We start from the raw sequence: 15,018 nt of genomic DNA on the forward strand, positions 1-15,018 counted from the left end.
GCCAATGACAAAAGTTTAAGAATCCCTGCTTTATAGTAATCTTTGCCAAGAACTTACTTTTTTTTAAAAACTTAAATTCAATGATATCATAATTATAAGGTCTATAAAAATTCTTATATAATTTGAAGTCAATGATATCTATCCATTACCCTTATGGATCCTACTTGACTCTGATGTAGTATTATTTACTAATATGTATGCCAAGAATTAATTATCAATATTGGTTCAATATTAATTACAAATACGGGCACAATAGTAGTCAACATTACAGATCAATACGAGCTGGGAAATAATAGTTAGGCAATTTGTAACTAAAAATTTACAAATCATTAACGTTGCTCTTTTATATCTATAAGATCTGTTTTTCAATAGGATCTTGAATGATATTAATGAGTTTTTCTAATTGGACATGCAAACCGTCCAGCATAATATTGTCATAGCTACTCTCCCCCAGACGTGTAGTATACAGAAGTGTGCAAGTCTGTCATTTTTGGCAGATATTAAATGGTATTACTTTTATTATATTTGGTAGGGCATATATAGCACATATTCACCTTCATTTTGTAGAAATATAATAAAATTGTTACAACAGTTTTCCCATCAGAATTTTTATTATCCTTGTCTACTAATTTGCGGTTTTCAAAATTTTGACTGCTTCCAGACTAAACGTTATTAATCCGATTTTAACAACACCTGCCAGAACAAGGTATTGCCTTAACACGATACCTGCGATACATTGAATGTACACAATATTCAAATAGTAATGTGCATATTTATGTCACATAAATATGGTAATTTCTTCATAGCCGCGATCACGACTTTTTGATTATAACTTGGAATTTCTACTAGAAAATCACGATACGCCGTATGCGTGTCTTTTGATATGTACTACGATATTTTATTTTACTGCCTTTCACAATACATTGAAATTGGAGGACGTTATATTGAAATAGTGCATACAATTATTCATAAAAAGTCTTTTTCTTACACGGTAATAGCGACAGGTTAATTAGTGCTTCTATGGTTCACTGTACTGAAAGTGGTAATTGTGTAATAAAAGGTTTTTTATTTTCTTCTGTTGAAGAAACACGTTTTCACCAATTATAAAGGACGGATAAATCATACATGTACGCATCAAAAATATACCTTTTACAGTTATAGTTTTTTTTTATAAAAATCTTCCTCCAAGTGTGAGTTTATTTTCACATTTATTGTCCTTTATATATTTTACCCACATGATATATAGACGATATCAATGAGCAATAAATAACGAATGAACTGTGTACTTAAATAAATCTTCTCACTTTTCGATAAGTAATTTCTAGAGCAATATAAACTCACATATAATCATACGCTATGGTGTCTAAGTCTGGGCAGATGAAGCCAACCTTTATAAAAGATAATTTAATTTAGGTAATTGAGCTCTAGGTAATAATACACAAAATTTGTTACTAGACATCTGGACATTAGTTCAAAATTCTCTCATTTCTAAGTCAGGTTTTAAAACATTTTTACAATTGAAGTGATTTTTGTCATGTTTTTGCATATACTTCTATTTTGTTTGCAGAACATTCTCATTGAATACTTGTTATAATCACAATTTTTTTAATACTAGTTTAATTAAAACACTCCGCTACCCTCTTTACCAGGGGCAGCAACCATTCCGTGTAAAAATTAATGCCCTGAAGGTTGTCACCTTCATGGCGAATATGATAAAACGAAAATGCGTCCGAACATAATACTTGAAATATTACAATATAGCTGTAGGAGAAAAGAATGTGAATATTTTATGCAAATTATTAAAATTTTTGTTTCTTTTTTTTCAAAATATTTTTCAATACCCTTTAAATTATCTTACACTTTTTTGCACCTTCTTCTTTTTTAAAGATATTTGATAGTCTTGAAAATCATATAATAAAATTGCTAAATTTCTGCAACAATCTCTAGTTTTGATTCTTCCCTTTCTAGAGTCTTGTTCGATTATTGCTATTTATATATTATAATTATATTTATATTTTTATAGTAAATTCAACTTTATGATTTACTATTAAAATAGTAACAATATATATTTACAATACGTTTTATACCAATGGTTCAGAACTATAAAGAGAGTCGTTAACTCTTAATCGTATTCTAGCAAGGGAATGTATCACGTTAACCATTAACTAAAGCTGCGTTAAGAGATATACGACTCTATATATTGGTTTTCGGGTTATATTATATCCTACATGATGATATATTCGAAAAGCACTCATTCTAATTCGAAATTGAAGACATAAGATTATATAAACTTGAAAATTTAAAAAGCCTTTCAAAAATTCATTATGGAACCATTGTCCTAACATCATCAACTATCAAAAGCTTATTTTTTTCCCTTGAGTCAATTATTGATTAATATATAAAATTAATTAATTTCAAATGAAAAATGTGTCTATTACATATTTTCTTTGGAATTTTCATATATTTATCTAAAACGACTAAGCATAACGATTGAAACGTCGCATTTCCAAGATTACATATCTTTCTACATGCGAAAGGAATGTTGATATTTCATATTCTTTTGAAGTTTACTTATATATATATATATATATATATATATATATATATTGTAACGACAAACGCGAGCTTTAATTAAAATTATCGTTCGCGATCTTGGAATGTAATAATATATAAATCTTGTGGTTTTAGAATTTCGCTGAAAATATATATCGAGTAATAAAAATTGAGTGGACATAGGTGATTGTAATTTAATTTCAATACAAATTAAATACTTCTAACTAATTGGTTTAGAGTTCTTTTAGATACCATCATCATAACTTAAACTAGCTGTAAGTGGAATTCTGTCTTAAGGCAATTGGGGCATCGTGCCTTAAGGCAAATTGCTGGAACTTCCCGTACCAAAAATTATTATTTTTTTAAAAACGATTAACATTTTTGAAAAAAATTTACTTCGAAAAAAATAGATTTTTGAGAAACTATAAATTTGACAAAAAAATACTTTTTTTTGAAAAAAAAAAATTTTTTATTCGAAAAAAAAATTTTTTTTGAGAAAAAAATTTTTTTTTGAAAACAAAAAATTTTTTTGAAAAAAAATGTTCTCTTCATTTTGATATATTTTGAAAATTCTGAACTTTTTTTCAAAGCAATCGCACTGCTTGAACTGCATAGAGACGAAATTTCAAAGCTCGCAGGTGCCGCGCCGCCGTCTAACGCATAAGCATTGGTACGGAACCCACAGAAATGTAAAAAAAAATTATACTTATTGTTAAAATCTCTATAAAATATCTGACAATTTGATGTGCTTATGTCTAATGATCATTTTTAACCGCCGAATGGCATTTTTTTTACTTTTTTCATTAGATCTCCGAAACCGCTAGACCTGCCTTCATGAAAATTTGATTAATTCTTCATCTTGTCAATACAAGTAAAATGTTTTTTGAATTATTCAAATCGGACGCTCCGTTCTCTTAAAAACGGAGGTAATGTTTTTGGCACTTTTTGCCCCGTATCTTCGGAACGGCTAGACTTGCCTTTGCCAAAAACTAATCAGCACGTCTCCTTATCAATACGAATCGATTGTTTTTTGAATTATTCAAATCGGTTGATCCGTGTTCCCGAAATCGTCGACGAAAATTTGTATCCGCACATACATACACAAACGTACATACATACATACATACATACATACATACATACATACATACATACATACATACATACATACATACATACATACATACACACACACACACACACACACACACATACATCCATTTTTTCTAAGGTATGCCAAAATGTTCAGAAACCTCTGAAACGTAAAGATATATAAAAATTTTCATTTTCGATTTTTTTGCGATTACTATAACTTACCCTACGGGAAGTTAAAAAATCTTAAAAGTTAATACTACGTACAGGCTTTTATTTTTATATATCATTTCAGATTGATTTCATTCCAAACTTTAGTTAATAAATTATTAGAGTTCTAATAATTACAAAATATTTTCAAAAGTTGTTCTGTTACACTCAATGAATCAACACAAATCTTAAAATCTTAATTGGTAATAGAATCCATTTGCACTTGTTTATGCAATAGTATGATATTGTAATGACGCGCCTATTGTAATCCAAATTAGAATGATTGAATTTCTTTAAACTTTTTTCAAATATAATAATATGTAAACTATTTTCATAAAGGTATTCAGCAAAGTCATTTTCATATTTTTTTAAAAATAAGGCGTGTAGAAGATATATGAACCATGTGAGTTGAATTCATCTAAGTTGCAGTATAATATTTTGCAATATCGTACCTTCATAGAGTTATATTTGGCAACTTTCGATATAAATTCTCCAAGCCAAAAACTTTTGTATGCATGGCAGTGACACTTCATCATCGATAACGGTTCGGCGCCTCTGAATGACAACTCGGGCAACTTTTGGGCGAGTCACACGGTTCATTTGAATCGTTTCCCAAAAACCTCAAATCTCGAAGGCGTCTTGAACAATTTACGTTTTTCCTTGCGTCGATGGTTATTGCAGTACGACTTCTTACATTTTTCTCAAACAGAAAACTCTGCGAAAAACTTTCTATGCGGACAGAAAGGCATTTCCTCCGCAGAAGACGAAGTGCGCATAAATCAAATTCGTGCGTTCGCGCGGAGTTCGGTATATTTATTTAAAGTTTTATGACATAACCGTATTTGCTTCAAGTTTTAAACTAAAACTATTCGTTACATATGTGGGTTTGGATGTGAGTTTGGAAAATATGTAATTTACTTATTGTTTTCCTTGTTAATTTAGTTAACAAAGTTTACGTTCAATTTATACATAAACTTACATAAAAATAAATATCCTTTTCCTAAAATACGTGTTATATCACAGTTAATTTATCTAGAATATTTTGTCGAATAATACTTAATATTGCTGAAAGTAGCTATAATGCATATTTTGGATGGAATAAAATTTGAACGCAGCACACTTACCACATTCAAATCTGGTGCCCAAAATTTGATTCTTCGAATAATTTCATTTGAACAAGCTAATCAATTATAATAATAAAAAATGGTAATAAATATTATTATGAAGTAAATTTTAGGACGCACTCGTGGGCTAAGTGACTAGAGTGACTGAATCTGAATCAGAGATCTCGGGTTTGATCCAGCTTCGACGAGTCTGATGTCAAACAGTAGTGATATAAGTTTTCACTTGAAAATATAACTAGCAATATGTTTCTGATTAAAAATATCTCCCATTTGGCATTGCTGCATCAATAAAATATTCGGCTTATTACAGAAATTGTAATAATAGAATTTATCTCTAAAATTTATAAGTCAAATGAGCCCAACATCTTATAGGACTGAAGTTATGAAGTTGATGTTTGAGACTTTAAAAAATGAGGTAAATTTTACAGACTTCCGATTTATTACCGTTCAAGTTTATTATAATTTCTGTAAATGAGCTGAATCTATCTATTCCCCCATAGAAAATATTACAATACAGAGGCAGCAAACGATAAATTATAATATTGCATATAAAAAAGTTACGTAATGGTCGGAAATTTTGCTCAGCGAATTTTTAATGGCTTCCCATAGTGGAAAATGATTATATAAACCTTATTCTAACGCGCTCAGAGTTGAACGTTATAACATGCAGGTATGTGAGCTTTTGGTAGGATTTTTGTTATGACTTTGCAATTATTTTTTATGTGCATGGACAAAAGTTTTGGAATTAAACTTTAGTGACTAGTTTTGTAGAGGGATTTACTTTTTGCTAGTTTATGGAAACTAAATTTTGTAATTTGAATAATTAAGTATATTACAAAATTTGAAAGATAGACACCCTTGATACTTTTTGTATGTCAAGATAAATTTTCCAATGACTCAATACATACTCAATAAATAATTTATTTATAGTATTCTAAGTTTGCCATATTTTTAATCCATATTATCTTATTTAGCCTAATTGAAATAAACTTTGTCATTTTCGCTTGATTTTGTGCTTATTTTGAAATTTTTCGCCATATTAAAATAATATAAATCATTACAAAAATATAAGTGCCTATAATTTACCAGCCTAAACTTTACTATCAATTACCGTTTTTCCATATCTAATCTCGAAAACCATAACTCGTGTCTTAAAATTAAACGGACGACATTAACTACCCCTATTTTTGTACCAGCTATAATACTTCATTTGATTATCCATTAATCAAGTACCTGAAACAAGGAAAAATGCAAATGTACCTGAGATATGGTAATTTTCGATAAAATTATAACGTATAAAATTAATTTCACATAAACACAAAGCCAGTTCTGTTATCGAAACATCCCCGACTGTTTAATGAGAGATTTCACAGCGATTGTATCGATTTGTTGTTGACCCCTTGGGAAGTTTTGACCTTAAGACACGCACGCGATACAGGAATGGATTTTTTTCGATTAATCTTGGGAAAAGGTATTTAAAGGTAACATTTTTTTATATTGTTATTTCATCACATTGATTTAGAACTAAATGAATAAATTATTAAAAAGTTTAAAAACGACCAGTCCTTTAAAAGTATTGAGGGCACTAGTCGGTATCCGAGTGCAAAGGGTTAACGTGTGTATTATAAAAAATTACCATAAATCTTATTACTTTGTATGGTAATTACACTATAAATATGATATTTTTAATATCTTATTTAATTTACGCTTAATTTTCATTTTGATAGAGTAGTTAGATAGAGTAGAAAAAATAGAGTACGACAATCTAATAGATTTATATTTTATTTACAGAAATTTATTGTCAGTTTTTTCTCATAAGAATAATATTAACATATGTCTTATTCTAATTTATAATTTTTACACTATTATTATTGTTAACAAAATTTGTTTACCATTGTAGAGATAAAGGATTATATCTAGACTCGTAATTACAGCTTGACTAAAGTTCTTGTCAGAATAATTTAATTTTTTTTATACCTGGAGTTGTTTATTAATTTCTGTAAAATTAAAAAATATCCACTTTATAATCATTTTCTTAGTCCATTCCCCAAGGTAAAAACTGTCGTGTTCCTTGTCTTAAGTCTGTGACGAATTCTCACAGATGACAAATTGCTCAGCCAGAATAACGCACGTGATATGGCCATTAAAATTCAAATTTCTGTGCGTTTTCTTGCCTTGTTTAGCTTTCTTGGTAAACCTTCGTACAATATATAATATATGCGTATATCAGCTTTGAACAAAATCCGAGGGAAATAATATGATATTAATTAATTTCCAACGTGTAATTGAAAAATCAGGGGTAAAGGATAAATGAAATTGAGTAACATTTTCTATTGAATTAAATAATTGGATAAAAAATAAATTCTATATATTGCATATTGCGCTTGATTGGTGGTAAGTAGTTAGAACTACCGGATTTGAATCAGAGGTTCTGAGTTAGATTCCACTTTGAGCAGCCTGTTGTTAAGCAGTAGTGATAATTTGTACTTGTAAATACAGATAGCAATATGTTTCCAAGTAAAAATAGCCCTGATTCGGCATTGCTTCATCAATAAATATTCATTTTATTACAGAAATTGTAATAATAATTCATCACACGGAGATAGGACAACTGTTTGGATTGCCATCAGTAACTTGAGGACTTAGTGCCAACTTAGGGCTTTGGGCTTAAGAATTCTTAAGTTTTAATTGCTATGCATAATAATAAAAAAATTATATTGTATATTATTATCAAAACATTATTTCTAATTATTTTTTCCAATATTGTTATGCCCTGAAACAACATCACCAACAAAAACATCAAACCATTCCCGTGTGAATCTATTCCACTACTAAAGACATTAGCAAAGTTTTTTGTTTGTCTGGCTCGGACGAACACGATAGTCCTTCCACAAACTCATAACACCGAAGATCATTAATACACACGACTTGGGTAAATAGAAATAAAAACACCTAGACCTTCCTTAGAACTAGGACTAAGGAATCTCATTACCCGTAGCGATTGTTTTGTATAAGAAAACGCCTCTCTATATCTACCCCTGGTAGATGGATCCTCTCAGGGGTAGGTGCAATCTATACTACCCCGTTTGATAAATGATCGTGGCGCATGAGTCTGAAGATTTTAAGATTAACCAGTCAAATTTGAGATATTATAGACAGATTGGTGAACAATACGGCAATGATGTGACAGTTTGAACGCCGTTCCTTGTTTGGGTAACTGTACCCAACAATGCGGGCTTGTCGCATTGTTTGCGTAACGATTCGCAAATAATAATAATAGTCGGAGGCCTGGATGGATGAGCTCATGGAATATGGAATAACTGGAATATATGTATATATATGTATATATATATATATATATATATATAGCTTTGGACAACCTGCAGCAGCGATGTCAATTTCCATCGGGCAGCAGCGATGTCAAAAATATAGATCCAAAATATGTTCCCAAATGAAAATAGCTCATTTCGGGCACTGTGATGTAAAATGGCAATGGGAAATGTCTCACACTAATCTCCCTGAATCTAGTTGGAGAGCAGCTCAGCTCAAGGACCTGCCCTAAGGCAGTGCTACTCACCTTGCAGCCCAATCGTCGAATTAAAAAATAGGAGGTTAATATAGGAACATTCTTTATTAAACGTTTCGACACTTATTGTGTGTCATCATTCAGTAATCTAGAAAAACTATTCTCCTTTTTTATAATTTTTTCAATTTTTATATTTTATAATAATATCAAATATAGTTATTTATGAAATATGTTTTTTTAGATTACTGAATGATGAGGCACATTTAGTGTAGGAACATTTGATAATGAATGATCATATATTAATTAAGTCCAATATATAATTAAGTCCAACTTTTTTCGTCAATTATCATTGCCTAATGTTCAATACTTATTTTCTGGATAAAACTATTGCTTCAATTTCCACATGGCAAATCTAATTTCCATATATAGAGATTCTTTTCATAACTCGTTTTTATAATTTGCTTGACTGAATTTCAAATAAGATTTGTTCAGAATAAGATTGATATTATGAAAAGGCTTAATTTTCAAAAAAAATCAAGGATTCTATTTGTCTAACAATACCTATTTTTTAATTTATCAAAATTCATGCAACGTCAAATTTCCATCTTCCAATCACACCTACCAATTTCATTAATCATGCTTTTTATGACTCCATCATAAGCTTTTTCTGTATTTCTATTATAATAATATTTTTTGATTACAATTTATTAAAGATTTGGAGAGGTTTTAATTTAGTGTATTCACTTAATGGATAAATTCCAAATGCACAATTTCTTTTATATTTTTACATCAACCCTTACTCTATTATTTTTGACGCTGCGGGATAAGCAAATCTAACCATGGAAATAAATAGAAAATAATTGGGTAAATATGTATTTTGTTCTCTATGAAAACTATTTGTTATTATAAATGATGGGTTGTGACATGTTGAAATAGCGGTTGATTGGCCTTTGGATTATGCATACCATTTGATATATTAAAATGAAAATTAATTGTATGTCATGTTATATATGTGGTTGATTACCATTTATTTAACGAGGTTTCATAACGTTTATTTGAAAAATTGTAATAAGGGTTTATGATTTTGACAGCAGTATGTATGTATATAGATACATAATTTAATTGCAAAATTAAAATTGAAAATTTGTTACACATACGCGTAGGTAACCACTTGTTACAAATTATTTTAATATTAAATAAATGAAATTGTCGTGATTGATTTGAACATGTTGTTCATTTGTTCAAGAGGTGTAACAAAATTATAACAACTATCACTGTAGTAAAATTTTGTACGTATTTGCATGCCGAACTTATATCATCATCATCATATATGGTTGCAGTTTTCGGAACTCTAACACGAGGTTGATTACGCGCCTGACGAAAGTTTTTTTCCATATCTTCTAATATAAGAGCTGCAATCCAACCAGATACCTAGGAAAAAAAATAAAAATATTGTATATAAAAGATTACTATAAATACTATAAACATAAATATCGCAGCAAAGATTTTTATAATCATGAATTATAATTACCACATCGACACGTGTGAATATTACATATTTTTCTGGGTCTCCTCGCGATATAATTCCGAACAAAACGTCATCATCACCACAAACTAGAGGACCTCCAAAATCACCATCGCATGCTGTCACCTATTTATAAAAATAACTATTATAATCAATTCATTTCAAATGCATTTTTCCTTGAAAATCAACATGACGTGCAGAATTTAATTATTACATTATAAGTAAGTTTTTGAGATTTATTTTGTATCTAATTCTAACTAAATGATTTTTAGTTGGAAACAGATCCACCGAAATCACTCTCATGCTTAGCAATTGAACATTTTTGGTATTACGGTCCAAAGTACTCTGACCTGAAACTGGCCTAGTTTTGGGTTGAGAGCACATTTGGCCTACCAAATTTCTAAACCTTGGTGCACGATGGTATCTTTTCAAAAGCGGTATTTGCAAATTCGATGAAACTTGACACACATTGTTATTATACTTCAAAAAGATTGTGACAAAAATTTTGGTGCATGCAGTAGTTTTCGAGATATGTGAGATTACTTAACAATTGAACATGTTCGGTATTGGCATTTACCGGCCAACGCACTCTGACCTGAAACTAGCCTGGTTTTAGGTTGAGAGCTTGTTTGGCCTACCGAACAGACGCACCATGGTATTTTCTCAAAAGCGGAATTAGCGAATTTGATTAAACCTGGCCCACATTGCTACTATACTTTACCAAGATTGTGACAAAAATTTTGAATTGGTTCAGACAATAGTTTTGAAGATACGTGAGATTGATGGGTTGCTGACTCCGCGCTCAATACTAAATATATAAACATATGGTCTCTTCTTAAAAGCGGAGTTTGCAAATTTAAATAAAATAACTATATTTTCATTAAAATCTGTTTATTTTACCTCGCTCTCCGGGATCTCTGCCACCAAAACACGTTCTCTGCTGGCTGGTTCTGACAGATGCAAACGCGCAATCTCGGCACGCGTCAGCAAAGTTACATTCGCCGCCTTTAGCAGACCATCGGAGTCTTCAGCGAATTTTAATCTGTTTCTATGATCCACGTTTCTTCTACGATATTCATCTTCATCATCTTCATCGTAATCCTCATCGTATTCATCGCGTTCGTCCATTTCACAACCGTAACCGATCTAGGTAATAGATTGATATTTGACATTCAAATAATCAAATATTCAGACCGTCGTAGACTAAGGGTTAATAATATAATCAACCAATTGATATTTTAGTTATAAAAAAATATTTTTCTTTAATATTACCATTACGCAAGTATCAAACAACTGAGCAATATCACCAGTAGGAGGAACTACACCATGAATCCAAGGCACGTTGGCAAAACGCACATACTCGTTGATTTCAAAAGGCATTTCAACCTGTAAATTAATAAAAAACATTTTTATAAATAGATAATATAAGTGTTTTCATATAACTAGAACCGACTAAGAAGGCATTGGGTCAATTTGGTAACTAGTACATGGTGTTTAGATTTAAATGCTACCCAGAGGTAGCACATTTGAAATTTGCCAAAAACTAATGTGCTCTTTGTTTGTTCAGTAAAATTTGATATCAGCAGGTCTTTCACAAGTTGGTTTAGTTTTCTTGTACTTGGTTGGCCAATATTCTGTTTTTTTTTTGGGCCAGTATTCAACATATCGGTATCTAGGTACAAAATACGTGGAAAATTGCGCTACGGCAAATATGTATTTATTTGCAAGACTATCTAAGTTCACTAGGGTTTCTGTATACATTTAGTATCTGTATCTATCTATTAATAAAATAAATGCGTAATAATTTTATATAACTTTATAATGCTGCATCATTGAAATGAACTGTGTTCCAATGGTGCGAGAGCAGCTACTTTTTTAACAGTTCTTCTCTGCAAATTTCTGAAGTCCTCTATATCCATATTACTTGTTTCGATCGACATCCAAGCCACCGTATATTCTAAAATGTCCACAGCTGAAAAAATAGATAAAATTTAAAATAATATTCTATTAAAAAATAACAGAATTATAGTTGATAAAGACATGTTATAGATGAATTGTGGATTGCCTGAATGCTGAATTAAAATCATAATGAAACTTAAGTAAAAGTAGAGGTTTTGATTTGTGATTATTAAATATAGAAATTACTCACTTACTTATCAACTGATTTGCTGCCTCATTAACAACACATTGTTTAGCTGTCAATACCCAAAATGGTGTGAGCAAAGTTCCTCCACAAATGTGCAAATATTGATCACCTTCCAGTTTTCTTACTGACATCATAAAAGGATAATTTCTAATAGTTCCATTACCACCAATTAAACAAGAAACCAGACGCAAATAGCAGATTGAGGCGAAAAAGATCGCCAAAAATAACCGTGGGCTAGTCATTATTCACTATTATCAAAAGAAATTAAAAATGTTTGAAAATTGTGCAATTGGACACATCGTGTTTAAAGGTTACTGGGATTTTGTTGTTTTGTTTTCAGTCGGAACAAATTTACTTAAATTTAATAGTTAATTGAAATACATATTAATGATAAAAAAAAGAAAATCATTTGTGAAATTATTTCACAAAAATATAAATTTATAATAGACAGTATTGTACTTTTAATTTAAGTAATCAAGTGATTTTTTATATAAAATGTTTACACTTAATGTAAATATTTTTTTTATGTAGATATTGATTTTTCCTTCTCGAAAGAGTTTTTTTTCCATCGGAAAATCTGATTTGCTAATTTATGTTCTCGACGTTTTGTTAAATTTTAAAAATTGATTGCATCTCAAATTTAGAATAATAGGCCACGTTTCAAGAACATACAAACTCATGTTTGTTGAATATAGTTCAATATAATTTTGTTCAAACCTTTTCATTTTGTTCATTAGTAGTGCTATTGAATGAACCATGCACAATATATTAAGATATTTCAAATCAATAAAAATGTGTTGAAAAATTGAAAATTGCGCTTCTAGTAGACTAAACATCAAAATAATACTAGTTCAACTTACAGTGACAAAATCTTGAACAAAGACACAGAACATGTCGTCCATGGACGACATTCGTATACACATCTACTTATAGTCGAATGGATTTTGTTCATGGACGACACTTGCATCAATATTGATTAGCTATAAGTTGCAGTGGATGTCATCTTCTAATCTAAAAATTCACACATATAATGTCTTTGATAAACTGTAATTTATAATTTATAAGTATTACATTTCATATTTATTTTCTAAATTTGTTGATCAATTGTAGATCCACTGATCGCTAACTAAAATTTAAACATATGTAAAAGAATTTCGAAGTATTTTTGGAATTTATGATATATATCCTTCTAAATATATGTTTCTAAAATACCTATATGATTCTATATGTGTATATTTCTCAATTCATATTATTAAATATCCTGATGTCCGGTTTTCGTTTCAGTTTCCGTTGCAAGTGTCGAGAGTTCGCAATGACGCCAAACGGAAGCCGTGCCATCTGTTCCGCCCATTCCAGCCACGTGTTTGCCTTAAGATGCCTGCTCGTCTTCTATCTGATACAACAAGGTAAGTGCCGAGAGATTTAACACCTTCGGGAACTGTTTCGTTATATTTACTGTAGACATAGATTCTTTTGTGTAAGGTTTTTGTAATATCTGGTATAAACGGAAAATTAAATTTATGAATGAGTTCAAATTATTCAAACTTTTTGGGCCAAAGGTAGATAATCGGCAAAAAAGGCTATTGCCAAGAAAGTATTGAATGAGTTTTGAAAATTGGTAGTCTTTAGATTTTGATGTGCTCTTTACGACTTTAAACTTTGTCACCTAGAATGTTTGCCGTTCGCGCCGCCATATTGGAAAAATGGCGTCAAAAAACTTTTTTCATCAATATCTCCTTTCCTCATCATTCTACGATAAAAGTATATACATATATACAAATTAAACCAGAGAAAAATTCCTGTATTTCTTTCGTTCACCAGTTTTTTGTAAAATCTATAGTTTTAACGTACGAGCACCTCAAAGTTGAGGTTGCAAAGTTTAAATTCGTGAAGAGCATTCGAAATCTACAAGACCACAAATTTTCAAAACTTTTCTCAAAATCTTTCAGGCAAAACTGAAAAAACCAAATGCCTGGACTATTATTATCAAGCGTAACTCTTGCCATTATATTGAAGATGTTATTTATATTACACAGAATGTCTTGTTCAAGTAGAACAGCAACGAAGGCAGTAATGTCACCTCTTATTTAAGGAATAGAGTAATTTGTTCTATGTATAACAAGAATTATTACCGTAATACGGTCGAGTTGAATTCATTGCAAATGTTATTATAGCCAGAGACGTTGCAATTAATTATGAGATGTAAGAACGCACTTAAAGGTATTGCACGATGCACCATCATGAGATAGAAATTATAGTCTATGCAATTTTTATAATTATTTGAAAAATAACGAGCAGATATTTATACTTGAAATAAGTCATAACTAAGCCGGAATTAATTGCAGTTTTTATTTGAAACTGCACATCTGCAAGGAATCAGATATTGGACAAAAACCAGTACAAAAATATACTTTATTACAAATTTATGCTTGCAATCATAACTACAATTTTTTATAATTGGAACTATTTTATATTGCAAAACTAAACTGGTTTGTGAGAAAACTGTCAAAATGCCAATTAGTGTTTAAAAAATTCAATTAGTATTAGTATCAATTTATATGAAGAAGGAAGCGTAACAAAGCGTTGCCATGACAACCCTCTGTTACCGTCTACTTTATCAGAGAATTAAAACCCATATATAACACACTTTAACATTTTATCAAATATCCTTTGAATCTATACGACAAGTATTTTTCTATTTTATTTGTAATAAATTTAATTGCGTTATTCGAGATACATATATTTCTACCTATAAGCGTGATTAAATTTTTCTTTGAGAGCGATCGTTATAAAATTTCAAATGTATTTACGAAGTTCAAGCAATGCACAGTTATTCACGGCA

The 15,018-nt window shown here is 30.2% G+C and overlaps 1 protein-coding gene across 4 annotated transcripts in view; it reads left to right on the forward strand.

The window, feature by feature from the left end:
* The window catches only part of LOC113382858 (lachesin-like), a 589,134-nt gene that overhangs the window by 55,299 nt on the left and 518,817 nt on the right, over window positions 1-15,018 (forward strand). For all 4 annotated transcript variants that reach the window (XM_026621105.1, XM_026621106.1, XM_026621107.1 and 1 more), the window contains exon 3: window positions 13,461-13,582. In XM_026621105.1, the coding sequence (XP_026476890.1) occupies window positions 13,461-13,582 (122 nt within the window). The remainder of the gene's footprint in view (window positions 1-13,460; window positions 13,583-15,018) is intronic.

Source organism: Ctenocephalides felis, unplaced genomic scaffold (assembly GCF_003426905.1).
Source record: "Ctenocephalides felis isolate EL2017-DRISC unplaced genomic scaffold, ASM342690v1 CF-g0.4_SCAFFOLD_03570, whole genome shotgun sequence".
In the NCBI taxonomy this organism is placed as follows: domain Eukaryota; kingdom Metazoa; phylum Arthropoda; class Insecta; order Siphonaptera; family Pulicidae; genus Ctenocephalides; species Ctenocephalides felis.